This window comes from Genypterus blacodes, unplaced genomic scaffold (genome assembly GCF_046128005.1).
Source record: "Genypterus blacodes isolate CSIRO-AG114 ecotype Tasmania unplaced genomic scaffold, CSIRO-AGI_Gbla_v1 ptg000147l_1, whole genome shotgun sequence".
Classification (NCBI taxonomy): domain Eukaryota; kingdom Metazoa; phylum Chordata; class Actinopteri; order Ophidiiformes; family Ophidiidae; genus Genypterus; species Genypterus blacodes.
This window is the reverse complement of record NW_027466949.1, coordinates 1,286,653-1,313,115: the sequence shown is the minus strand read 5'-3', so window position 1 is coordinate 1,313,115 and position 26,463 is coordinate 1,286,653. Positions and strand designations below refer to the sequence as shown.

The window sequence follows — 26,463 nt, the reverse complement described above, 5'->3', positions numbered from 1 at the left end:
GCAGGAAAGATCGACAGGACCCGGACCACAGACTCACATCCATCCGTATGGGAGTTACGAGTCCCGACCGTCGCCCTGCACATACATTTGACTGTGTGGAGTAAATCGTAAGTGTTTTGTTACATCTATGTACAACTTTTACACAGTTTTTGTCATCGTTTCATTCAATTAAATACTTGAATTTCTGCTGTAACATCATGGTAGTTTGGAAAGGGCCTGAAATGATCGATAATACGCTTATAGAACCGTTATAGGCTCGGGTTTAAAATCGATAAATACATGAAATAATGTGAAGTTTCTCATAGCGTTCAAAAAATACCTCTTAGCGTCATCATATTATACTTCCTAATAAATATTTCAATACGCAATAGTATTCTTATAAGGATAACTACTCATTTATACGTGCATGTGTATAATGTTGTTAAGTTTATTATAGGAGTCACTTGTAGTGTTGCAAAGTACTTTAAGTTTTCTTTCTTCACCTCTGTCTCTGGAGCAAAGTGATCATCTCTGACATGTCATCACTCATATAGTAGAGTGGAGAGTATATGTGGGATCTATACATTTACCTGTGAGTGTGTGATATGTGTGTTCTTCTTTTTTTCTCTCTCGTGTTGCCCTGCAGACACATCCAATGCATTTTCCATATCCTTTTCTCCTGGCAGGGAACAGGAAACAAGAGGCAGGAAACAAGAGGCGTGTTTTTGTGTCCCGTTTTAAAGCTGAGACTGATGTCTATGCTTGTGTGTGTGTCCAGGTTGTGTCTGTGGTCCGTACTGTATGACAACCCCGCCGACACAACTGATCTCGACTTTTATCGTCAGCCTTAGATTTCTTCCTAGACTTCAAGCGTCTCACCTCTCACTCTGGATTAGGGTCAGATACTAAGAGGCTTTAAGGACAATTTGAGTCAAAGTTACCCGCGTGAGACTGGATTCAGGTTAGCCGAGACCAGTGATGGCTTTGCTTTGGTTGGTGACCACTGCAGAGGCTGAAAGCGGTCTTACTAAGTGATATTCCAGATTGTTGCTTAAGGTAGCATATCCAAAGGCACATGAATGCCAAAGCTCTTAGTTCAAAGCATTGTTAAGTATGATGGCAGACGGCTCACCTTTTGACCCAGCACGTTGTAATAGACTGTACTTTACTTTAAAATGTGGATTTGTAACATTTAACTTATAGTAAATGAGTTATATTTCCTATGGATAAACTGTAATCAATCAAACTAGGACACATGTAGTGTATTGTGGGATGAACCTTCCAGGTCAGTTTGCTATATTGGATAAAGAAATGCAGAGTTGTGATTGAGTACCAGGTGCTACCATTTCCAGTCCACATCGACTTTTGCTCAAACTTCAAATGTGGCCTGTGATCAGCACCAATCAGTATGTCAGAATCTGATCAATACTCCATATTAACCCTATGTGACTGCTTCTCACAGCCTGGATCACTTACTCTGTAACTTTCTCTCTACATCTGTCAGGTATAAGGTTCATTTTTGCTATGACGTGACCTGTAAGTAGATCAGATTCTTGCAATGTACAAAGTTTGCGTGTCTGATTGTCCTCTTGCTCAGCTGTTGGCCTACATTCAGCACAGACGTCTATTGTAAACAGAGGAATATTGCCGTTGTAATGGATGGGCTATATAACAATGAAAGGAGATAGCAGCTGTGACTTGCTTTCTTCACTTTCTTCACTTTCCTATGGGTTTATTGAATATAAGGAGTTCTCACTTTCAGCCCTAGTTTGTAGTTTTTGTTAACAAGTCTTGGATGCAAATCACTTCTTGCCAATTGCTAGCGTAATTGTTACATTTTGTATTGTAAAGGTCACAGTTGTAAACGATTATCAGCAATCTTACTGTAAGCCAGGTGTCTTATCACGCCTGTACGTTATCCTCCTTTAGGCTCATATAACTCTTATTGGGCTGTTATAGAGCGTGTACATCTGATCCAGGTGTCCCCAGATACATTCATGAGATATTTAGATAAACATTTTAACCACGTGAGCTTTATGTTACAAAATCCCTGAAGGGAGGGATGGATGGAGGCGTGTTGACCAGACGGACTTGATAATGGAGCAGTAAAAGCTTGACTACTGTTACCTTATTACTCAAAGTACAAACTTGCAGAAATAAACGTTTGACTTTCGCTTCTTGTACTTTTAAAACTAATCTCGATCCAGAGAGAGGTCACTCGTGCAGCTGGCTGCGACGCCACGCTTAGTTAATTTACCTCGTGAACTTTGAAAGCCGGTACGCTGAATCAGCATTTTCCAGGCTCCCAGTCGCTCTCGAACGTTTGACCCCAATCCTGAAGTTAATTGGATCGGGATAACGTCAGCACTTTTGCTTTAAGGAACTCTTTAGTTTGAGGATTAACTGTTAGGATTTGTTAATGACTCACGGGTATCAATAAGGCATTGAAAAGTGAAAACACAGCTAAAAAGTCAGATGAAGAAGCTAATTCATTCTTCACAGGTTATGTCAAGGTCAAGATGCAGTTCATTTCAGTTTGAGTTATTATAGCTTGGACCCCCGCATAGTCCACACAAAGACTGATTGACTGGATACACTCCAAAGTGAACTGGGTCAGTTTGACACTATGACCGCTCACATGGGCTCGTGTTGTTCTGCTGGAATCCCTCAAGAGGAACGAGCAGGTGAAGGTGGAACTAAACAAGCAACAATGGTGAAGCCAAGTCCTGATGGCACGATGCAAATACTACAGACATACCAGCGCCACTCACTTTGACTAAAAATAGGTCTCATCTTTGTTTTTTTATGGGAATTCATTCATCAACAAGAGGTGGAAACCCTGCTGATCACAGCCAATGGAATATAAGTCCCCCTGTCAGGTAGACGCTGATGTTCAAAGGGCACGTCAGGTTTTTCCAGACCTTTAAATAAAGCTTTATTGTCGGGAGGGAGGAAGGTAATGGTATAATATGCAAATGACAGTCAGGTGATTTGCATAGTATACTATGCCTGTGCGTTGGAAGCATTGAGGTTGACTTTGACTTTGTGAAGAAGTACGTCATATTTGTGTTTTAAGCCGCTTTTGTGCCATGTGTCACTCACACCGCGTCACCTTGCTCCCCTTCTCAGTGTGTGTCTGCACTGACGGGAGGTGAGCCATGGAGGACGGGAAGCCAGTGTGGGCGCCCCACCCCACCGACGGGTTCCAGCTGGGCATGATCGTTGACATAGGAGCCGACGCGCTCACCATAGAGCCACTGAACCAGAAGGGCAAGGTGGGTCACACACACACACACACAGGAGCACACAGATACACACACATACACACACTTACAGTACGTTGGCTTTCCATTCGAGGGCAAAATTAGTCCATCTGGGGAATCATGTCAGATAAATTGGGTGTTGTTTGCCCAGGAGGGTGCTCACTACCACACACACACACACACACACATACACTCGCATCCATTACACTCATAAATGTCCTTGTTTAGTTTGGACTTACAGACCGGTATAAACTTCTAATTTTTGCATCTTTTTGCATCTGCTCTCCAAAACCATCAACTCACACGTCACATTTGTGTGTCCTGTCGCTCTGGACGCACGGGCGTGGCACATCCGCAGAGGAAGACTATAATTGCACTTTTAAGGCAGAGCAGCGCAAACGCAACTGTGTGTAAAATGTGAGAAACACGAGAGGCCGCACGTACGGAGGCATGAATAAATAAGGCGAGCGGCAGCAGGTGTGCTGATAGTGTTGCCTGGAGGGAGAGCTGCTCATTAGGAGGTAAAGGCCACCTGTTACACCTGAGCCACGCCGAGTCCCCCCGGCGAGCAGGCGTCTGATGTTTACCATCCAACATGAAGCAGCCGCACTGAATTTTAAGTCTCTCCCATAGGTGAAATCGCAGAGAGGTGATAGCAAATGAAAGCACGTGCATATTTGTTTATTCTGTGTGCTTTCACGTCGTGTTAAAATCTCATCCTGCTTCAAATCTGCTCTTGCCTGATATCGTCTTTACCACCTGTGAATCATTATCAGGAAGCGTGGCGGTGTAAATTCCAGCCCATTCAGTGAGGGAATGAATGGAGCATTGAGGGTCTTCCTCCCGCTCCAGCTCATTAGGGTCTCAGCTCTATGTGTGACCCTCAGCCGGGGTCACAGCCAGAGTGTCCGATTTCATTGGTCAGACATTTGTCACATGGTTGTATTGTCACTCTGAGTCTAGGTAGCAGCCACACAAAGAGTGTTCTGTGTATGCTTATGGCCTGTTTGCATGGCGGCTTGCTCTCTCTCTCTCTCTCTCTCTCTCTCTCTCTCACACACACACACACACACACACACACGCACACACACAGTGATAGATGATGTAATGACCATGCAAAGGGGAAAAGCTGCCCTGCTTGGATCTGATCGTCTTCTTTGAACCATCAAAGCCATTTTCTTTATCGTAACAGTACCATTAGTATCTCTTCTTCCACACACACACACACACACACACACACACACTCTGCTAACTCACTCAGGTGTTCAGATCCTGTTGCTCCACCACCAAATTATTCATTATGCTGCCATGTCTCCCCTTGTTTCTCTCAGTCGGCTTGTTCCATTGAGTCTATTTCCATTAACTCAGACTCTTAAACAATAGAGGGAGAATGTCAGTAACTAATTCCGCCTGAGAACTTGCGCGCCTCCAAACATCATTACTGCAAATCTTTCGGCGCGATGAATGATTCATCGTTTACGCGTGCTTGTTTATCTTTTTATGCCGATTAACTCTTGTTCCTTTTGAGGATGCTAATAGATTTATCTCCTGTCGTAATAAGCCTATCAACAAACAAAAACAGCTGAATTATCCCATCTTCTATCTTTATGACTGAGAATGTTTCACTGTGGTGCTGCCTAAGTGTCAAAGTCCCTTTCGCCTTTCAGACCTTTCTGGCGTCGATGAGCCAAGTCTTCCCAGCAGAGGACGACGTCAACAAACATGTGGAGGACAACTGTGAGTTCCCCGTTTAAACTTTGCAAATATCACCTGCTAGAACAACGAAAACAAGAAGTCAAACATAATCTCTCTTTGTTTTCGCAGGTTCCCTCATGTACTTGAATGAAGCTACTCTTCTCAACAACGTCCGAGTGCGGTACAATAAAGACCACATTTATGTACGTCCACCTCTCCCCCTTCTCCTTCTATTTCCTCCGTTTGTATCGCTATCGATCCTTTCTTTTTACGCTCTCGCCGCGGCTTAAAGGCGCGCCGCTATCCAGTTGCATCGCGAGGAGATAACAGGTTGGTTGGACAGAAGGAGAGGAGATCGCCGTACTGGTTTCCCTCCCCTGGGGATTGAGGGCCAGGTGGTAAGGAGGGAAGGGAAGCTGGTGAACGGTCACAGAATCACACTGGCAAACCCAATCCTGATCCAAGTCATTCACTTAGGAAATGAAGGACAGCTGGCGGACATATTGTCGTCTATGTGCTCTCGCATTATTCGCCAATCATCTGATTCCTTCCTCTTCCTCCTAGTGTTTTTTTAATCTAATAATTCATCTGTTATTTTGTCTGACACAGACTTATGTGGCCAACATCCTGATCGCTGTGAACCCTTACTGCCACATCCCCAAACTGTACGGCCCAGACACCATCAAGACGTACCAGGGGAGGTCGCTTGGCACGCTGCCACCTCACGTCTACGCTATCGGTGAGAACTCCAAGCTGTCAAACGCCGTGGAGTTAGTATACACAAGCTAAAATGAGTTAAAAACACTTGTGATGCTTTTCTCTGTTAGCCGACAAGGCCTACAGGGACATGAAGGTGGTGAAGATGAGCCAGTCCATCATAGTTTCAGGTGAATCTGGTGCTGGAAAGACTGAAAACACCAAGTTTGTTCTCAGGTATGAGTCCACCTGCATCATTTCTGCATCGGTACCTCCTCCTCTCTTGATTTCCTTCACTCATGTATCCTTGTTGTTGTTGTCGCCCTTGTGTCACCCTCTCACTGCAGGTATCTGACCACATCATACGGAACTGGTCAAGATATCGATGAGAGAATTGTGGAAGGTAACGGATCAGCAGAGTTAGATGTTAGTTTGCAAGAGCTTAAACAGCAGCTCATCCTCTTTTTGTCCCCTTTCAAAACTCAGCAAATCCACTTCTTGAGGCCTTTGGAAATGCAAAAACAGTCCGGAATAACAACAGCAGTCGCTTTGGGAAATTTGTGGAAATCCACTTTAATCAGAAGGTGATGTTCCTCCTCGGATGGTTGCTTGTTTGCTTTGTTTATATTTCCGTGTGGACCTGCTTTGACCATCTGATTCCAATCTCGTGTCGACAGAACGCGGTGGTTGGTGGATTTGTGTCCCATTACTTGTTGGAGAAGTCAAGGATTTGCATGCAGAGTAACGAAGAGAGGAACTACCACATCTTCTACAGGCTGTGTGCCGGAGCGTCCGAGGACATCAAGAAGAAATTACACCTGGACTCTCCGGACAGCTTCAGGGTCAGTCCACACACTTTGGACACCATAGGAGTCCTTAAGAAGTGGGGAATTGTGTTAAAACAACAAAACCAAACAAAGCCTCTATTTAATGCCTGTTTGATAAATTAACTTAATATTGGGGAATCAAGATACTAAATACTGATGGATTCCTTGTAGAGTTGGATTGTAAGTTCTCTTAAAGACCACTAGGTGTCACATGAGCTCACTAATATATAGTGAACAGATCCATTGGAGTGAAATCAAACTTTTCAAAATAAAATGATGTACCTTTTGATAGCAACTATCAAAACAACAGGGCCACAAACGTGTTAATCTGCCCACTCGGGTTCTTGAACATCGCTTTACACAACGGCACAGTACTCAAGCAACCCTCACACACACTCTGCCGCCATGGCATGGTGTCAGCTCTCTCATGTGACGCCCACGTCAACAGAGGCAATTACTTCCATCACTTCCGCTCAGCTGTGAAATGGTATCAGAAGACGATGAAGTAATTCTGTTAGACGATGAAAAAAAGAATAAATTGTGTGATATTAAGCTGATTTTGCTTGTGTGTGTGTGTGTGTGTGTGTGTTGCAGTATCTGAATCGAGGTTGCACCAGATATTTTGCCAATAAGGACTCTGACAAACAAATCATGCAGAACCGCAAAAGTCCCGAGGTATGTTCTGTCCTTTCCATACATGAATTAACACAATGGTTTGATGCTACTTTGGTCTCATCTACAAGGGAACAAATGTGTTACGTTTTGCCTTTTATGGGACACAAAGTTTTAGATTGTGAAGTATTATATGAAGTTAATTGGATGGATACGTTAACCGTGTGCAGGATTCATCAATAGGAATATTGCAAGGCAGGAAATGAGTTCAGGTCTCTGTGTTTGATGAATTATGTAAGATGTGAGGAACACAGCCGAGTTGCAATTCCTTGAGGACATTTGTAATTAATATCGCCAAACAATTAAAAGAATAACTGCGACGTTTTTGCTCTCTTGGGGACTAATTATAGGTGTTCGTTTCGCGTATTAATTTCATTGAATCAAATGTTTTACGCTAATGAAAAGTCGGGAAAATCAGGTGAAACAAGAGTGAGGTGGAGAACGATACTTTACTTTACTTTTCAAGTCCAACAACAGCCTTTATTCTTCCTTTCTACACGATGATTCACACTCGTGTCGCCTTTGAGATCCTCCTGTGCAGCACCGACGCGCTGCTTCAGGAAGGACACCTGATTTGCATGTGGTCCATCGTCATTTGTTTGTCTTTTGCCAGATGAATCATTTAAATCGAGGCTCCACCGGTTATACATCGCATTTGTGTGTCATAAATACTACAAATGACATATACAACTAAATATGTTACTAATGAAATCACTGTATTGTGCGTCTGTTTGTCCCTCCACACGCCTGTGTTATACAGGACAATAAGGTGATCTCTCTCTATCTCTCTCTCTCTCTCTCTCTCTCCCTGCTCTTTGTCCTGTATTGTTCATTTAAGTAAACACTCCCTGGTTTTGCATGCCGCAGTGTGTGTGTGTGGGTTTGTGTGTGTCGTGCAAACAGGAAACAAGAGAGCATGCTTCCTTATTGTCTGCATGCAGGGGACTGGGTGGGATTTTGCTTTAGATAGAAACAAACAGAGCTTTCAAAGTCAAATAATGCAGGGCTGCACAATTATGAAGACGGAAACTAGTCGACATTATGATAAAAATCTGCTTCTATTTGAATTTCATGACCATTAAATGCAAACACATATTGATAGCTCGCTGTATTATGACACGATCGTACACATTTGGTCATAATTGTGGCGCCCTTTTAAAATATCATTGTATGATTCAGCCAGTCACCATCAGTTATAATATAGTTTCAATTCTCTACCATCTGGACAGCTGAACTGAGTCTGCAGAGTTCAGAGAGAAGTCATCCAGTGACATTCCACACAGCATGCCTCGACTTTCTGCTTTCAAAATGTTCTGTATCGTTTCCAAAATAGCTTATTTATCAATTTTCGGTGTAAAAACATGTCACGGCTAGAATCTGCCTGCTCCCTGTGTGCTGCTGCTGCTGCTGCTGGATGGTAGTAGATAGTTTTGTAGAATGTGTAGATGAACTAATAGGTGCTGCTTGGGTTTAGTTTGGGCTGTTCGGTTTGAAATCATTGCTATCACACATAGTTTCTGACTCACTGCTGCGTCTCTCAGCACCTACAGGGTGGCGCTCTGAAGGACCCTCTCCTCGACGACCAGGGTGACTTCATCAGGATGTGCGAGGCCATGAAGAGGATCGGCCTGGACGACACGGAGAAGCTGGACCAGTTCAGGGTGGTGGCCGGCGTCCTACACCTGGGCAACATCGATTTTGAGGAAACGGGGAGCTCCTCGGGTAAAGAGACGAGCCTATAAACACCAAAACTGGATCAGATGTGTACAATACAGAACTTTACTTACTTCAGCTCAAAATCATATTTGGAACTCTTCTGCAGAGGTTTTTGTCCCAGTGGCACTCTTGTGTTTGTCATGGTGGCTGTCACTGCTCAGGCCAACCATCCAATTCCTTTATGTTATCCGAACAAACTATTGCTCCTGTCAACAATAAGACAAACATCACCTCCAGTCTGCAGGAGGATATTTCACTGGAAATGCATAAGCTGCAAAGTATTATGTCAGCTGTGCTTTATATAACATTGTTTATCACCAACAGAGAAAAGTTTTTGTGAAAATGTTTTGGATTTACGACGGATAAGTTAAGACTTAAGTATTGAAAAAGTTAAAAGTGTGGAAAACCCGAACAAAGCAGAGGTACTTTACTTCGGTTCCCTATTATTACAACATTCAAAACATTTAACTGACAGTCGCATTAATTAAGGTTAATTAATAACTTTATCAGGTTGTTTGTCATAGTTAATTGACATTTTACCGACCTGTATTGAGCAGGTGAACCGGAACACGTCTCGCTTCCTCCCAGTTTGTTTCTGAAGTAACCGCGCGAATCTGGACGCTTCACTATTGATTCCCCAACGCAACCGAAACGAACTCAAACGTTCCGCCCCATTGCCGAAATAAACACATTCCTACTCCAATAATACCGTGACAATTAACATAAACATAAGTACCATCATAAGACGAATGGGTTAAGTTTCTTTCTTGAATAAAAACATTTAGAAATAAATTAAGTTCTATCTTATCTTATCTTATTTATACAGTAATTCAAAATTACCAGAATCAGAAATATGTGTGGATATACTGTAATAATATCTCCCTCCTGATATCAGCCAGCATCACAGACGATCTCCCTCCACATGAAAAGCTAATCTGCAAAAATCTAAATTAAAAAATGTTAAACACAGAAGAAGCATTAAGTTTAAAGTCATACAAAAACTATTACTTTCAAAATGATAAACTACATAAGGATTTAGGATTGGGTTACATTATTGCATAGTCTTGTGTAATAATCGGAAGGCCCTTACGTGTGTGTCCGTGTGCGTGCGTGCGTGTGTGTCTGTGTGTTTTCAGGTGGCTGCGTCCCAAAGAATCAGTCCAGTCAGACCCTGGAGTATTGCGCCGACCTGCTGGGCCTGGACCATGATGATCTGCGGGTCAGTCTCACCACCAGGATCATGCTCACCACAGCAGGGGGCGCCAAAGGAACAGTTATCAAGTAAGAGCCGCATCCAGAAGCTTCCAACAGCAGCAGCATGTCAGCCACAGAGATGAATGAGTCTTTTATCTTACTTTGAAAGTGTATTTGTAGAGAGAGGGAAAAGTCATCTCAGTCCCTCAGAAACATTGTGCCAGCTCACAGCAGTGAGTTAATGACAGATCTGAGAATAGCTTAGGTGGAAATTAATCAACTCAAGCTGAATCAATATTGGCAGTGACGAGGCAGTTTGTGCTTTCCGCATCAGTGCCGATATCCTGCAATTTACCAGGACCAAAGCAATGAGAATAAATCCAGGATTAAGCCTGTTACTCGACGTATTTACAGCATATTCATGTGAAATTGTGATGCTATATACAATCATGGTGGGATATTTCTGCTTTGGTAAATCACACTCCTACATGTCTGAGGTGATCTCACGCACAGTGTCGTTCAGATGAGGTTATGCTGCAGAATCGGCACTGTTCCTTTGTGCTTTGATGGCGGTGCAGTTTGTGAGCGATGGGGCTTCGTTTTGGCGGATGAATATTTCAGAGGGACCAGATGCTGGCCTGGCCTGGAAGTGTTTTCTCTGTATAAATAATGCAAACTGTATCTGAGGAGGTTTAGTGAGCAGGGCTGCAGTAGGCTGCAGCAGGGGGCCCGGTGTCTGGGGAGCAGGTGGAGCGAGGAGGGAGCAGAGGGCCGGGGCTGAGGGCTTTGTCATAAAGCCCCAGACAGATCCACCCGGCACTCGGGGAGGGAGACAGCACCTGAGGGGGGGTGTGGGATGTGATGAGATCAGCAATGACTGTAACTGGTGTGAATTATGAACCATTGATATGGGTATAAAAAATGGCTGGCAGTGGGATTAATTGTTTTGGTGTCCCAGATCGAATCCATTTCACCTGTTCAGCCTGTTCCCTGGAGACTTGCTGACCATTCCTGTTTGTTATGGATGAGGATTCTTTTTATATGAAGTGCAGGTGGATGGAATATCAAAAGATAAAGCTGGGTAATGATCCATCATGGCAGGAGGCAGACCTTTAGAATCTTAAATCCACCAACTTCCCTGGGACAACAGTCTGTCCTGCACCCTACGGAGTCGCCCTTTGCCCTCAGGGTCAAACTCCGACTGAATAATTTAACAGAAGAGGTGTTCAAGTGCCATTAGTGAGTCAGGCAGGGTTCAAGGTTCACATTCGGGTTTTAATATTTGAAACTGGTCACCTTGATGTAGCGCAGAGATCAAGATGGAGGAAGTGATAAGGAACGACACATCGATGCAGATAAACTTTTTCTGCTGTGTGAAAAATAGGTTGATTTCCAAAAAGTCTATAAGAAACAAGAATGTCCCAGATTCGGACTCTCTCTCACTTTCTCACTCCCTCTCTCTCTCTCTCTCTCTCTCTCTCTCTCTCTCTCTCTCTCTCTCTCTCTCTCTCTCTCTCTCTCTTTCTCTGTGTCCCTCTCTCTCTCTGTCCCATTTTGTGTGTCCCGCAGGGTGCCTCTAAAGGTGGAACAAGCGAACAATGCCCGCGACGCCCTGGCCAAGGCGGTATACAGTCGCCTCTTCGATCATGTGGTCAAGCGAGTAAACCAGTGCTTCCCCTTTGAGACTTCGACCCACTTCATCGGAGTGCTGGACATCGCCGGCTTTGGTAATGCAGTAAAATACAGTTTGTGTACTGAAAACCAAAAAAAAATGTCACTCAGAGCCGAAGCGGCACTTTTTGTTTGTGCAGCTTGTCTCTATAGATAAACACCCTGCCACACATACACACACATACTTCATTAAAAAAAAAGGGGCTCTTGTAATTCCCCCCTCTGCTTTCAGAATTTTCCATTTCAGATATTAATTGGAATCTGTTTTTCCCACCTCTTGTGTTTCCAGAGTATTTCGAACACAACAGTTTCGAGCAGTTCTGCATCAATTACTGCAATGAGAAACTGCAGCAGTTCTTCAACGAGCGCATTCTAAAAGAGGTGGGTGGAGATGATTTTAGTGGGTTAAGATTTGTTTTAGCTGGGGAGGGGGGGCGGGGCCTGCTACTGGCGACGACATCACCTACGAACTAAACCTAACGACTCTTTCACTAACCTGGAGCAAGTGGTTGCCAGGCTTCTATTTTTCTCACTTTTCCTTCCTCTCTAAACAAACTCCTAATTTCTCAAGAGACACGACAAGGCTTTATTGTCTTCCAAGGTCCCCCCAATTAAACAGCTTACAATGCCAGTTTCTTTGCACTTTCTCCGTATTGGAATCAAAAGCGTGTCAGGCTTTGATTTTCTGCCCTGGGTGTTGTGTTTGTGTGTAGGAGCAAGAGCTGTATCAGAGGGAAGGACTGGGAGTGAACGAGGTGCATTATGTTGACAACCAGGACTGCATAGGTAAATCCAGCAAACCCCCGTTTCACTTCTTTACAACCTTACACACACAGTCAGACCTGTCGCAAGATGTCACATCTGCCTCCAAACCTGTTAAAATGGCTAATTTAAACCGAGGTCAAACTCGGGTCTACTGTCTGCTTGTATGTATCTATATCTGCACCCTGTGTGGTATTCTGATGTGACATTCAGGGCCGCCTCGTTAAGCCCAAGAGTGTTGCCTTTGAGGGTTTGACGGACATACGGCACAAACAAGGCGAGGATGGTCTTCACGTGGAACATCAGCTCAGTCACGTGGCGTTCATGTGGGCCATTCCTCGCGCTCGGAGCAGCGAAAAATACACCTGTCGGGGGGGGGACGAAAATACCGGCTCCTCATTATCCAGCAAGCTGCCATATCTGCGCGTCTGAAGGGAGCAGGCGTAATGAGCATTTGTGGGTTTTATGCCCTCTTTTGTGGCGCGGGAGGCAGAAGAAAATGATGCTGCCTTGTTGTTTTGTTGTTGTCTCGCTTGCTCGGAACGGAAGCCCCCATGGATGAATGCGGCGAAGTAGTCAGTGCATCAAGGTGAAGCAGTCGGATTTGTATTTCAAAGGCTGCGATTATTCAGGTGCGAGGTTAACTGACAGCCGTGAACAACGTTTATGACTTGCAAATGACCGCTCAGGCCGGCCATTAATTCAGTCATCAATCTTCAGGATTTATGCACAGGTGCTTGTTCATGCTAATTTTTTTCTGAGGTCCTGAGGCTATTAGATTATATTCCAAACACAGCGTGTCGCATGAATAATTCAGATATATGGTTAAATGAGTGTCCTGATGAACATGTATTGTGCCTTGAATATTCACATCCATAAACAGAACACAGAGGACATTTCCAATACATCTCATTTCTAGAAACTGAATGTTTAACAAATCAGCACTGTGTGTCTCGAACACTTGTGAGTTCAGATGAATACATTTGCTCTTTGATTTGAAAATGTTCTACACAAAAACTTTTGCATGCAGCACTGTAAAGTTACTGTGAGGTTGCATGGATCAATGCGGCGATTCAGAGTGAACTTTAGAGAGTGGTTGTTGTTTGTAGATCTCGTGGAAGCAAAGCTTGTGGGAATCCTGGACATTCTGGATGAAGAGAACCGTCTACCTCAGGCCAGCGACCAACACTTCGCCGTGGCCATTCACAGCAAACACAAAGACCACTTCAGACTCACGGTCAGAGCTCTCTCGCCCCTCTCTTTCCACTCTCTCTCTCTCTCCACTCACAGCCTCATTTTGCCTCCATCACTCCCCTGCCCTCCACCTCTCTCTCCCTCTCCCTCTCTCTCTCTCTCTCTGTACATATAAGGTTCTTTTGTGAGAACCCCGGAGAAAATGAATCTGCACAGTGGCATTGTGCGTTCGGGTCCTGGCCCGTCTGTAACAGCTGTTTAATGGATGACACACAGCTGTAGTCCCTCCCTTTATCTCCAAGGTCTTTGTGGCCATTGTTCGTCTTCCCTGCGAGTGCAGCCGCGGGCATGAAATCCTTTTAGAAATGCCGTCTTGTCATCGGTTCAAGTTTAAGAATGAGAGTGCAGTTTGCAACCACAAATCTCAGCCTTCACACAGGCATAGAGGATAGGTGAAGGCTAATGATACATTGTTGTAGATATTGATGAATGTAACGGGCATTTAATATTTCATAGTGAATAAAATGATTGGTCTGCAGAGGGTGTGTGAGGGTGTGTGAAGGGGCCTGGATGGTAAATACGAGGTGATTTCTGCTCGTCATTCCTTCCGGTGTGAAGTAGTAATCGCTGAGGCAATATATATGTTTTAGCGCCGTAAATAAACGTGATTTATGTTCTCCCTCTGCCACTTATAGGTTCCCAGGAAGTCTAAATTGGCCATTCACAGGAATCTCCGGGACGACGAGGGATTTATAATCAGGCACTTTGCCGGAGCCGTCTGCTATGAAACGGTGATTTTATACACATTTTATTGTTATTGTATATGGTGGGCTCTTTGCTTTAGGGCTCTGACAACATTAAATATTACGCTATCCTTTTCTTTAATGTAGTTTCAGGGTTTATAATATATCGCATTATTAAAAAAGACCCTTAAGTCATAGGAGGGAGCCACATCCTACCCGTACTATTAAGTTAACCCAAGCGAGCACACTGGTGTCTTAAGATACGTTAGAGCTCACAACAGCAGTTCACACACACTGACAGAGAAGTGAAGGCTCTCGCAAATGTGACTCTTTGAATTCCCGTAAGAAACGGCAGCAACGTCGATTAATTTGTTATTGCCCCTAAGTGAGAAAGGACCTGATCCCATTGGCCTATAGAAGAGACTAATAGAAATGAACCTATTAATTGTGCTGTATGTCAGTGGACTCGTATAATGAAGTACTCCGGGAGGGATCGTTACTGAACGATACAGAGCTTTGCATGTGTGGAATGTGTTCGTCCTGTGCCGTTTTCTCAGACTCGTTTTGTGGAGAAGAACAACGACGCCCTGCACATGTCCTTGGAGTGCCTGGTTTGTGAGTCCAAAGACAAGTTTGTGCGGCAGTTGTTTGAAAACTCCACTCAGAAGGACTCCAAGCAGAAGGCAGGCAAACTCAGCTTCATCAGCGTGGGCAACAAGTTCAAGGTAAAGAGCGGATGGTGATTGTGTGCGTCATATTTCATATTTCCACTGTAATAAAGGGTAAGAATTCATCCATGGATGAATCTATGCAGTTGTTTTATGCCCACAGAGAGAGAGAGCGTTCACTCTGCGACCTTTCACCTCTCCAGCTTTAATCTACAAACCTCCACGCTTAAGTTTTCTCTCCTCTCCGAACTTTTACGCATCCGTCTTCTTGCTTAATGTTACACCTCCTCCCTCCCCTGCTTTCTAAAGGCAGCCGAGGCATAACGGAGCAGAGATTAGAAAACAGGGGGAGTGGGAGAATGAAAGAGAAATAAAGAGTTGTTCTCTGGGATTCTCATAAAAGGAAAGCGAGTCGAGTCAGCAAGGAGGAGGCGACTTTCATTTATGTTTCAATAGACGGAAGGAAGCAGCATCTGTGGCATTGTTGTCCTTTCTAAAGTCCTTTCAAAGTTTTAGAACAAGTGTATTAGTTTAACGACACAACAAACATGATTAAGAATCATCTCGCCCACACAGACCCAGCTGAACCTTCTGCTGGAGAAGCTGCGCAGCACAGTGAGTGATGGATTATTGCTACGTCTCATACAAAGCAGAGGTCCGGTGTGTGTGTTCTGACTCTTTTACGTCACTCTCTTGCGTGTGTTCAGGGCTCCAGTTTCATCCGCTGTGTTAAACCCAACTTGAAGATGGTCAGCCACCAGTTTGAAGGAGCGCAGATCCTCTCGCAGCTCCAGTGCTCAGGTACAACCAACAACAGACACGAGCTACGTCCTCAGTTCGAATCACAGGTGTTGAATTGATTGCAGGTTTGATCACATCCTCCGTGTAGTTTCTGAGATCCTTCCCATTGTGTTTGTGCGTTAGGGATGGTGTCGGTGTTGGACCTGATGCAGGGCGGCTTCCCCTCCAGAGCCCCTTTCCACGAGCTCTACAACATGTACAAAGCATACCTCCCCGACAAGCTGACGCGGCTCGATCCACGACTCTTCTGCAAGGTGGGACGGCCGAGCACCGGCTAGTTTGTATATCTGATGAATGAGTGAAAGAGTTTGGCCCCTCCGCTGAATAATGGAAAGTCGAGGGTTAAATACCAAGTTAATCAGTTTAAAGTGAAGTGAAGCTTAGATATCTGAGTTTCATTGAGTTTAATTTGTTCCTCTCCAGGCTTTGTTTAAAGCTCTTGGACTCAATGACATGGACTTTAAGTTTGGACTGACCAGAGTGTTCTTCCGGCCCGGAAAGGTGCGACAAAGACACAAAAGTGCATTTACCTCATGATGTCTAAATGAGCTCTAAACGGGTCGGAACTGTTATGATTGCGCGTGTGTGTGTGTGTTGTGCATCAGTTTGCTGAGTTCGACCAGATCATGAAGTCTGATCCGGACCACCTGGCAGAGTTGGTGAAGAAGGTCAACCAGTGGCTGGTGTGCAGCCGCTGGAAGAAGGTCCAGTGGTGCACCTTGTCTGTCATCAAACGTACGTTACAGCCGCCGAAGATCTGCAGATTTCGTCACTTTTTGCAGTTCTGTCGCTTAGACTTGTCAAAAATATTAAATCAATTCTCTGGCATTGTTCAAGATCCTGATTACAAAATGGCCTCTGTTAGTACTTGTGATTTGAAGTGCTGAAACAATGTGCAGCCTGATGAATCATTCTGTGTTTCTGTCGCCACCATGCTCACTTATATAAGAGCCACATTGGTAAACCTGCTGCGTTACAACGAGTCACATCTTAGCCACTCCACTGCTGCACATTACACTTCAACACACACACACACACACAACAGAAATTGCAAATGGAACCAAATATGAAATCCTATTAACGCAGCCTATTTTTGCCGGCTTAGCCTCACTTTTCACTTTTCGACGTGAGGCTATAAGACGCTTTGTCATTGCAGAGTGTATATATTTCACAGGCCTGATAGCGACGCTAAATCATGTTTCACGCTTTCTATTCATCCTACATATTGGAAGCAGCGCCACTTTAACAGCAACTCCTTGAACTCTGACACGACCGAGCCAAGTTATTGATTTGTGCCATTTAACTAAGCGAAGTCTGGCACCTGCTTATTCATGCAAAGGCATCACAATACAGTGGGGTTACAGTTACGGCCGCACGCTGACCCCGCCTGACATCTCTTGCATAAACGACCTCGGGGAAATTAATTTCCTCGGACACGATGATTTATTCCCTTTAACGCTTTGCCTTTGCGTTGTGTGTGTCAACGTGCGTGTGTGCGATGTTTAAGGGCGGCACACTTGACCGGTGAAGTATTAATGATGCAATAAGATGAGCAAAGAAACAAGGCTGCCATATATTTTGATCCAGTTTTGATTGTTCATATGTCAAACCTTTTACATCTACTGTATGTTTGTGTTAATATTTGTTTTAGTGTGAGTCTCTGCTACAAATGAATGTTGTTCCTCTCTCATCTCCTCTCCAACAGTTACACACAAAATGACTTACAGAGCTACGGCCTGCATTAAGATTCAGAAGACTGTCCGCATGTGGCTGTGTAAGAAGAAGCATAAGCCACGGTGAGCAGCTCCCTATCACCTTACACACACACACACCCTCGCACACACACATTCCTGCTAGCCATTTGTGTGTTTGTGCCTTTTTGCTCTTTTATGCTTCCTCTTCCTCTTTGTGGCTTTTATTTAAACAGATCCACGCTTGGTTGGTTTTGATGGCCTTTCCGTGCCGGGAATTTAGGAGTTCAAATCAATCTAGAAAGTCATCTGTGGGGAAATGTCTTACTGTATTGCCTCGGAAAATACTGCATGTCTTGCTGTATTGGGCTGCACTTGGGAAGAATGGCTGTGGTAAAAACATCCATCCGGATGATGGGCTTTCTTCAGATAGTTTTTAGAATCACGTCTTGGCTGTGGGTGTGTGTATGATTGCCTATGGTTGTGTTCTTTGTCAGCAATCGCTCGTGTTGTTGAATACGCGGGAGGTTTCGCGGTTTCATTCCTCAGTCTTGCAGATCCGCTGTGTGATTGATATTCTATTCTGCCTGTCACTCAAGTACAAACTCTTATGCGGACACATGCAAATACACATTCTTTCTCCTCTTGCAGAATCGACGGTTTGGTGAAAGTCAGTAACTTGAAGAAACACATGGAGCGCTTCAACGAGGTGGTGAACGGGCTGGGGGAGGGCAAGCAGGAAATGGCCAAACAAGTCCAGGAGCTGGCGGCCTCTGTGGACGCTCTCATGACCAAGATAAAGGTGATCCATCTTCAAGGGTTCTGATCTGATTATAGCGATGCGGCGTCGCCCTCTAAAGCTCTGAGCATTCTCGTCTGAACTTCTTCGGCTTTTAGTTTCTTTCACTCCAGGATAGAAACAAGGAGCGGTTTCTGAGGAACAGACCTTCGCCTCCTCCATAATTACATTTTCTTAGGCCGTTCTGCTAAATGATCAAACTCGGTTAGTGAAATCCCTGCTCTCCCTCTGCAATAAGCACATATTTTATTATTGGGCCCTCCAGGTAGAGCAAATCATCGCGAAAACAGATCCGCATGATATCCAGCTGACTTGAAACTTCTCTCCCTGTGGTTAAACGATATGCAAACAACAGGTATGGTTTTCAGAACTATTTGAGCTATTCGGAGCGACACAGAAGGAATCACGCCTCCGCCTTTCTACGCCTCCCCCCGCCTCCCCTCTGTTCCTCCGTTGGCCTATTAGCAACCTCGCTGTCAACACAAACGGCATAAAACCGCTCCTGGCACGGCGTTCGCGGGGTTGAATAATACATGAGACGCCAGCGGGATGTCATTCAGGCCTTTATGGCGCCAGGGACGAGCGCTTGTCATCTTCCCTCCCCGTGTCACCGTTAGAGACTTATTCTAATGAGTCCTCACAATAGGGTTGACCTCTCCTTACCCCCCGAAATGATTATCTGACAACCTCAGGAGGGGATTGAACACTGTGGCGGCGCGTGAGTCAGCGTCTGTGTTGTTGTCACCATACGGGAGGTGTTTGCTGAGTCAGCGTCAGAGCGCAGGTGGGCACTTCCGAGAAATTGATTAGGATTATTGCAAGTATAACACCTCCTGTGGGCTTTCTGTTGCATCTCATCGGCGTAATTAATAAACACGGCACAGATGGAACTAAGTAGAAATCTGAACCCGGGCCTCCATCTGGTCCCTGTGATCCTTCTCCCCCCCCTGACCCGCAGACCTCGGTGATGACCTGGAAGGAGATCGACACGGAGTACCAGGAGCTGATGAAGCGCTCGGAGCAGCTGCTGGCGTCCATGCAGCGGCAGAAGCAGGAGGAGGAGGAGCAGTACAGGCTGAAGCACATAGAGGAGGAGATGGACAAGGAGAAGAAGACGAGGGAGAAGGAAGAACAGCGGCGCAAGCAGGAGGAAGAGGACAGGAGGCTGTAAGTGACAGCGGGGGGATTTGTTCTTCATTAGGTGTCTGAGAGTGATTGATGGTGATTGGCAGAAGCTGTAAAGTTTGTCCCTCAGCTCACAGTGAAGTCATGCCACCTGTCTGCTTTCTTCACACACACACATTAGGAAAGCAGAGATGGAGCTGAAGAGGAAGCAGGAGGAAGAGGACAGAAAAAAGAGGGAGGAGGAAGAGAAGATCATGCAGGTAACAAGTGTAACGGGATGAAGTTTTTCGCCGACTCAGCAGAGACTGATTGTTTCCCATCTGACTAAACTTTGAATTCCATCCCATAATGCATCACTCTACATGTACACAAACTTGAACGTTACGATAACGATTTCAACGCAACGACGGCAAATTTAAAGCTTCTACAAGTTGATTTACTTTATTACCTGACTGATATAAATTGAAACCCGGAGGCTGCCAAGAATTCAATCTACACCCTCTCACCGCTCGCTCAGTGGTCTCCCACGGCAACAGCTGGGTCATATATCTTCTAACTTCGGTAATTTGTTCCTCTTTGCTGTATTCCTATATTTTCTTACCGTGCCTCAGACTCGACGGGCCCTTTGCTGCCACATGAATCCATCTCCATCTTTCTCTGCTTCTCCTCTCATTCACTTTCTATCCAATGTAATATTTCTGTTATTCCCATTTTCCCATTTGGCTTCCTTGCAATAACCTCTCCTAACCTGGCAAAGTGTTGCTGTCATCCTGTCGCCATGTTTCTCACACACACACACACACACACACACACACACACACACACACACACACACACACACAAGCCCAGACAATGTAATTTAAGAAACTGTACAATATTAGACCATGTGTAGAATCACATTGAAAGCTAATAATCTTTAAATCTTAATCTCTTAAAATCATCTCTCTGCATTTTACTGTCTAGCATGGAAAAGTTTGGTCTAAAATCGTGAGCTCAGGTAGTAAATCTTGGTCAAGCCTGTGATGAATGAACTAACCGCAGGAAATGATGAATGTTTATCCGCTGTGTCCCTCGCAGTGTCCAGACAAATCATAATTAATGCTTTATTAGCGGCCCCAGAAGCTGGATAATAGCTCTGATCAAGCTCGGCCACACACCTGAGGTCTGCTCATCACCAAGCAGGGCGGCTCGCAGAAATCTAGATTTATGTACGTGTAAAAGTTATATAAAGAGGACCAAAAAAGAACTAGGTGACGTGTGTGTGTGTGTGTGTTTGTGTGTGTGTGTGTTCCAGGCGGAGTTGGAGGTCCAGCTGGCTCTGGAGCGCGAGGAGCAGGTCCAGCAGAACACCGTTTTGGAGCAGGAGAAGCGAGACAGGGAGTTAGCCATGAGGATCGCCCAGAGCGAGGCTGAGCTCATCCCGGAGGAGGGGCAGGACGCCGGCCTGCGCAGGTACCAACACGGAGAGACCGAGACACACAGGGCCAGCATGTGTGTGTGTGTGTAACTACATTTCCCCTTGCTGTGTTTCCCCCCAGCTACCAGTTTCTCTCAGGTCTTCCTATCTCCTTTGCGTCCGGCAGAGTCATGTAAGGCAACAAAGCTTTCCACTCCCGCCTGCGTCTGAGTCGATCCTAACACAATCTATAATCATAGTATAATCATTCCTTCTATCCGCCGTAATCTCCTGTCATCATTCCGATACGTCAAATGATCACAAAGACAGTCATGAGCAATGCAAAGCTGCCGTAACGATCCGGGAAATTCCCATTTGAAATTTGGAATGCAGCATAATCATCTGCTGGAAAACAGGATGAATCATCAAATGCAGACGGACGTGACGCAGAATGTGCGTCTCGTCCGGTATCCTGGTGAGTCGGGCGCTCCGCAGTGGCAAGAGGCCAGGAAGGAGACGGATTAAAGCGCATTAAAGTAAAGCGGCCATGTCCCAAAGCACTAATGCTCCATCTTCACCTCGCTCTCCTCTAACTCTTCCTCTTCCTCCTCCCACTCACCTGCTGCATTCATGCTCCGATCCTTCACTGTCACACTTCGGACACGTGTTTTCAATGTGTGTGTGTGTGTGTGTGTGTGTGTGTCTGAGAGATGGTTCTAGTCAGTGTGCATCATCAAGTGTTAAGTGGAATGATCAGCGCAGCTTTGGTGATTAGGAGCTGCGGCGACTGTAACGAGAGAAGGGAAATCCTTGGCGTTAGAGGCAAAATACTTCATCATAGCTCTGCCCCCTCGGAATGACCGTTAACTGGCATTCCTGAACGCATTGTCATGGTATACGGCGGGCTGTGTAAGCCGGTATCTGTCGGGCGGTAACATTAGAGGAGCGCCTCAGCTGCTGCCCCCGGTGGCTGCTCTCTAATGTGAATTTAATCGGCCCAGACAACGAGGAGACCTGGCCAAGGCGCATGTGTGTGTCTGTCTGTGTGTGTGTGTGTGTGTGTGTGTGTGTGTGTGTGTGTGTATGAGGCGTCCGCTTTCCTGTCTCACTATGTGGCAGCGAGCTCGATGAAAAGCATTCAGATCCCTGCACGATTTCATTTCAACTCTCTTGTTTGTCTCACTTTATGTTCTGCTAAACTGATTTCTAACAACGCATGAAGTAAACTCTCACCTGAATCACACACACACACACAGACGTGAGAACCACCTCATCACCTGCTCTGTTCTTTTCATCGCCTCTCACACACCCATTTTTTCGTCCCGGTCTGTTATTTGTTACAGGGGTCCTCAGGTGCAGGCAACCAAAGCTGCTGCCGGCGTGAAAAAGTACGACCTCAGCAAGTGGAAGTATGCTGAGTTGCGAGATGTCATCAACACTTCCTGTGGTGAGAACAAGCCCCGATGTGTCCCAGTTCACGCGCGGGACACACACACATAGGCGGTCCACGCTGAACCAGCTGTTATAGCTCATAATGAAAACCCTCACACACCTTTAATCCCTCCTTCATTGCTGCATTATTAATCCAGCCCCCTTGGTGAATAATTCACAATCAAGCTCGTGTTTTCAGCGTCTCAAACCGTGTGGCACCACCTCCACACACACACATACACACACTTAAGTTTCCTATTTGCATTTCTGATTTTTTTAAACCCCCCCTCTCGGTAATTTTCCGAGTCGTCAGAGTGGAAGTCAAGGAGCTGAGACTGCAGCTGGACTAAGTCTTTCCTGCACGGTGCAAAAAAAAACAAAACAAAAAGAGCGAGAGAAATGTGAGGATCCTCCTGCAGCTGCTGCAGCTCATCAGCCCGCCTTTTAGCCGAGGAGAGGTTGGAAATTATCGCCATTATGGAGGATGGCGGACTTCTGCCCCCTCTGTAGGCGCTTGCAAGCCAATCCCCACACACACACACACACACACACACACACACACACACCCCTCCACTCCTACGTCAGCACGAAGCACAGATGCCACTCCACTCCACTGGGCTGCCTATGAAGCCACTGTATACAGTAATCTGATCTGTGTTGAGCACTCTGATGGCCCCTGTGGGATTCCAAGGACATCTGGCTAATTGCTGGGAGCTCATTCACTCCGGTGGCAGGTAGCAAATAGGGAAACTTTGCAATGTAGCCTCCGAATTTGCCCCCTAAAGGGAATGGATGTGTTTGATGTTTTCTGTGTAACTTTGTGCGCTTTGGCGTTTGATCATCTTTTGTACTAACTGGCGTCCTGCTGTGCGGACAGATATCGACCTCCTGGCCGCCTGCAGGGAGGAGTTCCACCGCCGCCTGAAGGTTTATCACGCGTGGAAGTCCAAGAACAAGAAACGCAACGACGACGGAAGCGATCAGAGGGCCCCAAAATGCGTCACCGACTACGGTGCGTACATGTGTGTTTCTCTCTCTCCTCTCTGCTCGCTTTCTCTCATATATCAGGATATTCAATTTGCCGTTATGGTTACAAGTGGTGTTTATTTTCTCTGCGTTCCCCCCTCCTTCGCCTTTCATTGGCAGGGATTAATGGCACACAAAACAACCTGACCGTGTTTCATTTCATTACGCCATGAAAAGGCGATGAAAAGAACGAGGCCCCGTGACGCGTTCAGGCTCTCCCGTCAAAAAATATTTGTTGTAATTAGCGGACGGCTGCCGGCAACGCCTCGTCAAGTTTGAAGTTAGGCAGCTTGCGCTCCTTTCCTTGTTTCATTCCCAACACAACCAAGCATGGTCTCTCTCTCTCTCACACACACACACACACACACACACACACACACATTATTTTGTTCCCTGAAAGCTGGAGTGCTCCACATATGCTCTCATTTCCATTCTTTTTCATCTTAAGAACAAGTAGCCTATTAAGTTCGACAGGAAACCGCCACCGCCGCCGCCCACCGCCGCCGCCGCCGCTGCTCCTACTTTGACTGTATTTACTCGCCCTCCTCTTTTGATACGACAGCTCCTGAAAGCTGGAGCGGCTTTGGTTTGTTTGTGTTATATTCTGATCCTGTCGCAGCTCGGGTCTTACCGAGGCCATCTCATAAGGGGCTAAAAGCTGCTCTACATGGCTTCCCCCCCTGAGGTATTTTAGGCATTTCCTGCGTCCTTTTTGATGTTTTTCAAAGCTTTATAGTTTCTTTCTCCTACTCACAGTGTACTTTGATAGTATTCTTGGATAAGATTTCTTCCAAGACCAAAATGAAAGCTGTCTTTGCTCACACGGCTCTCTAACGATGCATTACCACTAAAACACCACCACAGCCGAGCAGAATCCAGCTCCTGTGCTGACGGCTCAGCATCAAGAAGTGGCCATGAACCGCCAGCAGCGCTACTTCCGCATCCCCTTCATCCGGCCGGCTGACCAGTACAAGGACCCCCAGAATAAGAAGAAAGGCTGGTGGTACGCCCACTTCGACGGGCCCTGGATAGCCAGACAGATGGAGCTCCACCCGGACAAGCGGCCCATCGTGCTGGTGGCAGGTAAGCCAGGAACGCTTTTGCTTCCGTTTCCTCTCAATTCCAAAGAGAACACACAGTAACAGCAGCGTTTGCGCGTCTTGTGTCCCCGACATTGACCAGGCAAAGACGACATGGAGATGTGCGAGCTGAGTCTGGAGGAGACGGGACTGACCAGGAAAAGGGGGGCGGAGATCCTGCCGAGGCAGTTCGAGGAGATATGGGAACGCTGCGACGGCATTCAGTACCTGAAGAAAGCCATCGAGAACAAGCAGGCGCGTCCTACCTACGCCACCGCCATGCTCCAGAGTCTGCTCAAGTGAAGCAACACGGGTTCATTCAAACTCACAAACAGCACACATGCACACAGCAGTCATGTTAGGGCAAACCGCAGTGTGCCTGGGATCCAAACTCGAAACCTCCGCCCGTATAATTTGTCGACTCATCACTTTCCTTATTGTTTATTTTCCTTTTTTATATATCTTTTTATTTTGCCGTGTAACCTTATTCATCTAGAGGAAGAATTTGTGTATGTATGCTTGAATGAAATGAAATGAAACGTCCCACTCCGAGGCCTTAAAATGCAATATTACTGCACGACACCGATGAGCCTTAATTGATCTATAATATTAAAATGAAACCTTACGACCAACGAGGTAGAATGTATTTGATTTTAGAGGAGATGCTTTCAGAAATCGTCTTGAATTCACACTTCATAGCGTTTCTGGGTATCAAGAATTTAATTACTTTTTCAACACAGCATATTGGATTTAGTATGATGTCATTAGTTAGACTGACGTTTTCACAGTGCAGCCTATAAAGGATGAAAAGGGAACAAATGAGAACGAGCTCGCTGAAAGATGACTTTATACAGAATGTGAGGGAAGAATATTTATCTAATCATAAATATAATTATGTTGTACATTTGAATAGCATAAATAGATAACAGGGTTGATTGATAAGTCCTGAGCCTCGCACAGATATTTCAACAATGATGGCTGCCCGGTTTCATTGACATCCTTCTCCCAAAAGGCCTCCACAGCTGATATATGACATCACCCTGTGTGGCATCTGGTTCCAGCTAAAGCTTTTATCATGATTGTTAAGAGGCGAATATCTGAGGCGAGTTGGATAGCAAATAAACTAGGTCAGAACCACCATCATGGAGAGCAGCCAGCAAGTGCATAATCAGCTGAACGCTGGCCTCCTTTTTCTCTATTTTGTACTGGATTGGACCCTTGGGTGCCTGTGCAACTTAAGGAATCACTGATGAATCACTCAAGGGAGAAGAACACCTGGTGAAGAACATTACTTGCATGCAAATGTATTGAGAGCTCCTGCAAATGTCACTGGGCAGGCTCATAACTTATCAATCAAAGCTTGTAAAGCTGTTATGATGTGATATGGTTCATTACTAACCACTGGTGTTTATAGCATAACATTAAACGGGGCAGCCATTACATTTCTTTTTGATGGCTGCACATTAAATATCATTATTCCATATAGCTTCTGAGTGTATTTTCAATCCAAAAATACACTTTCTCTCTTCTCAACCCTTCATTTCCTTGCCGTTTGTCCATTGTTGCTGATTATTTGGAGTTATGGAAGAAAGGAACATTTCACTTTTATGGAATTGTTGCTCGTTTATTAATAAGCAAGAAGGGAAAACAAGTTTGTGTTCCTCCGTCACGTTTGCAGTTTTGAGGGTTTGGGTTCTTTTACAGATAGCAATGTAATGTGTGTGTGAGTGTTGTGCTTCTTTATGTTTATTGTCTTCATAAGGTCGATTCTGTTTGTTAGTCAGGAATGTGTCAATCATCTCATCGCTCGGATTGTGTCATATCTTTGTTTTTAGGCTTCGACTCGTTTCCGTAAAGATGGTCGACTGTAACGGTTGGATTTCACATCTTCTGTTGTAATGTTGGCATTTACACTGGAATATATCTTAGAAAATAAATGGATGCCACCATGTTGTTCATCATTTCTACTCTCCTAAGAATGCCACTGGAAACATGTCAGGAACAAATTTGCAAAAAGCAGCACCGCAACAAGTAA

The 26,463-nt window shown here is 45.3% G+C and overlaps 1 protein-coding gene across 1 annotated transcript; it reads left to right on the top strand.

Moving 5' to 3' along the window:
- On the top strand, positions 1-26,368 carry myo6b (myosin VIb). The gene is made up of 33 exons (XM_076165487.1): positions 1-107; positions 3,109-3,254; positions 4,910-4,979; positions 5,067-5,140; positions 5,547-5,676; positions 5,765-5,870; positions 5,981-6,036; positions 6,120-6,217; positions 6,311-6,475; positions 7,055-7,135; positions 7,893-7,901; positions 8,674-8,854; positions 9,985-10,129; positions 11,612-11,769; positions 12,003-12,094; positions 12,427-12,499; positions 13,585-13,712; positions 14,365-14,460; positions 14,970-15,137; positions 15,657-15,695; positions 15,788-15,881; positions 16,005-16,135; positions 16,305-16,382; positions 16,487-16,616; positions 17,587-17,677; positions 18,224-18,374; positions 19,330-19,538; positions 19,678-19,756; positions 20,791-20,948; positions 22,236-22,339; positions 23,201-23,335; positions 24,214-24,432; positions 24,532-26,368. Exons 2-33 carry the CDS (start codon positions 3,138-3,140, stop codon positions 24,729-24,731), a joined length of 3,765 nt encoding a protein of 1,254 aa, XP_076021602.1. The 5' UTR covers positions 1-107; positions 3,109-3,137; the 3' UTR covers positions 24,732-26,368.
- The last annotated feature ends 95 nt before the right edge of the window (positions 26,369-26,463 follow it).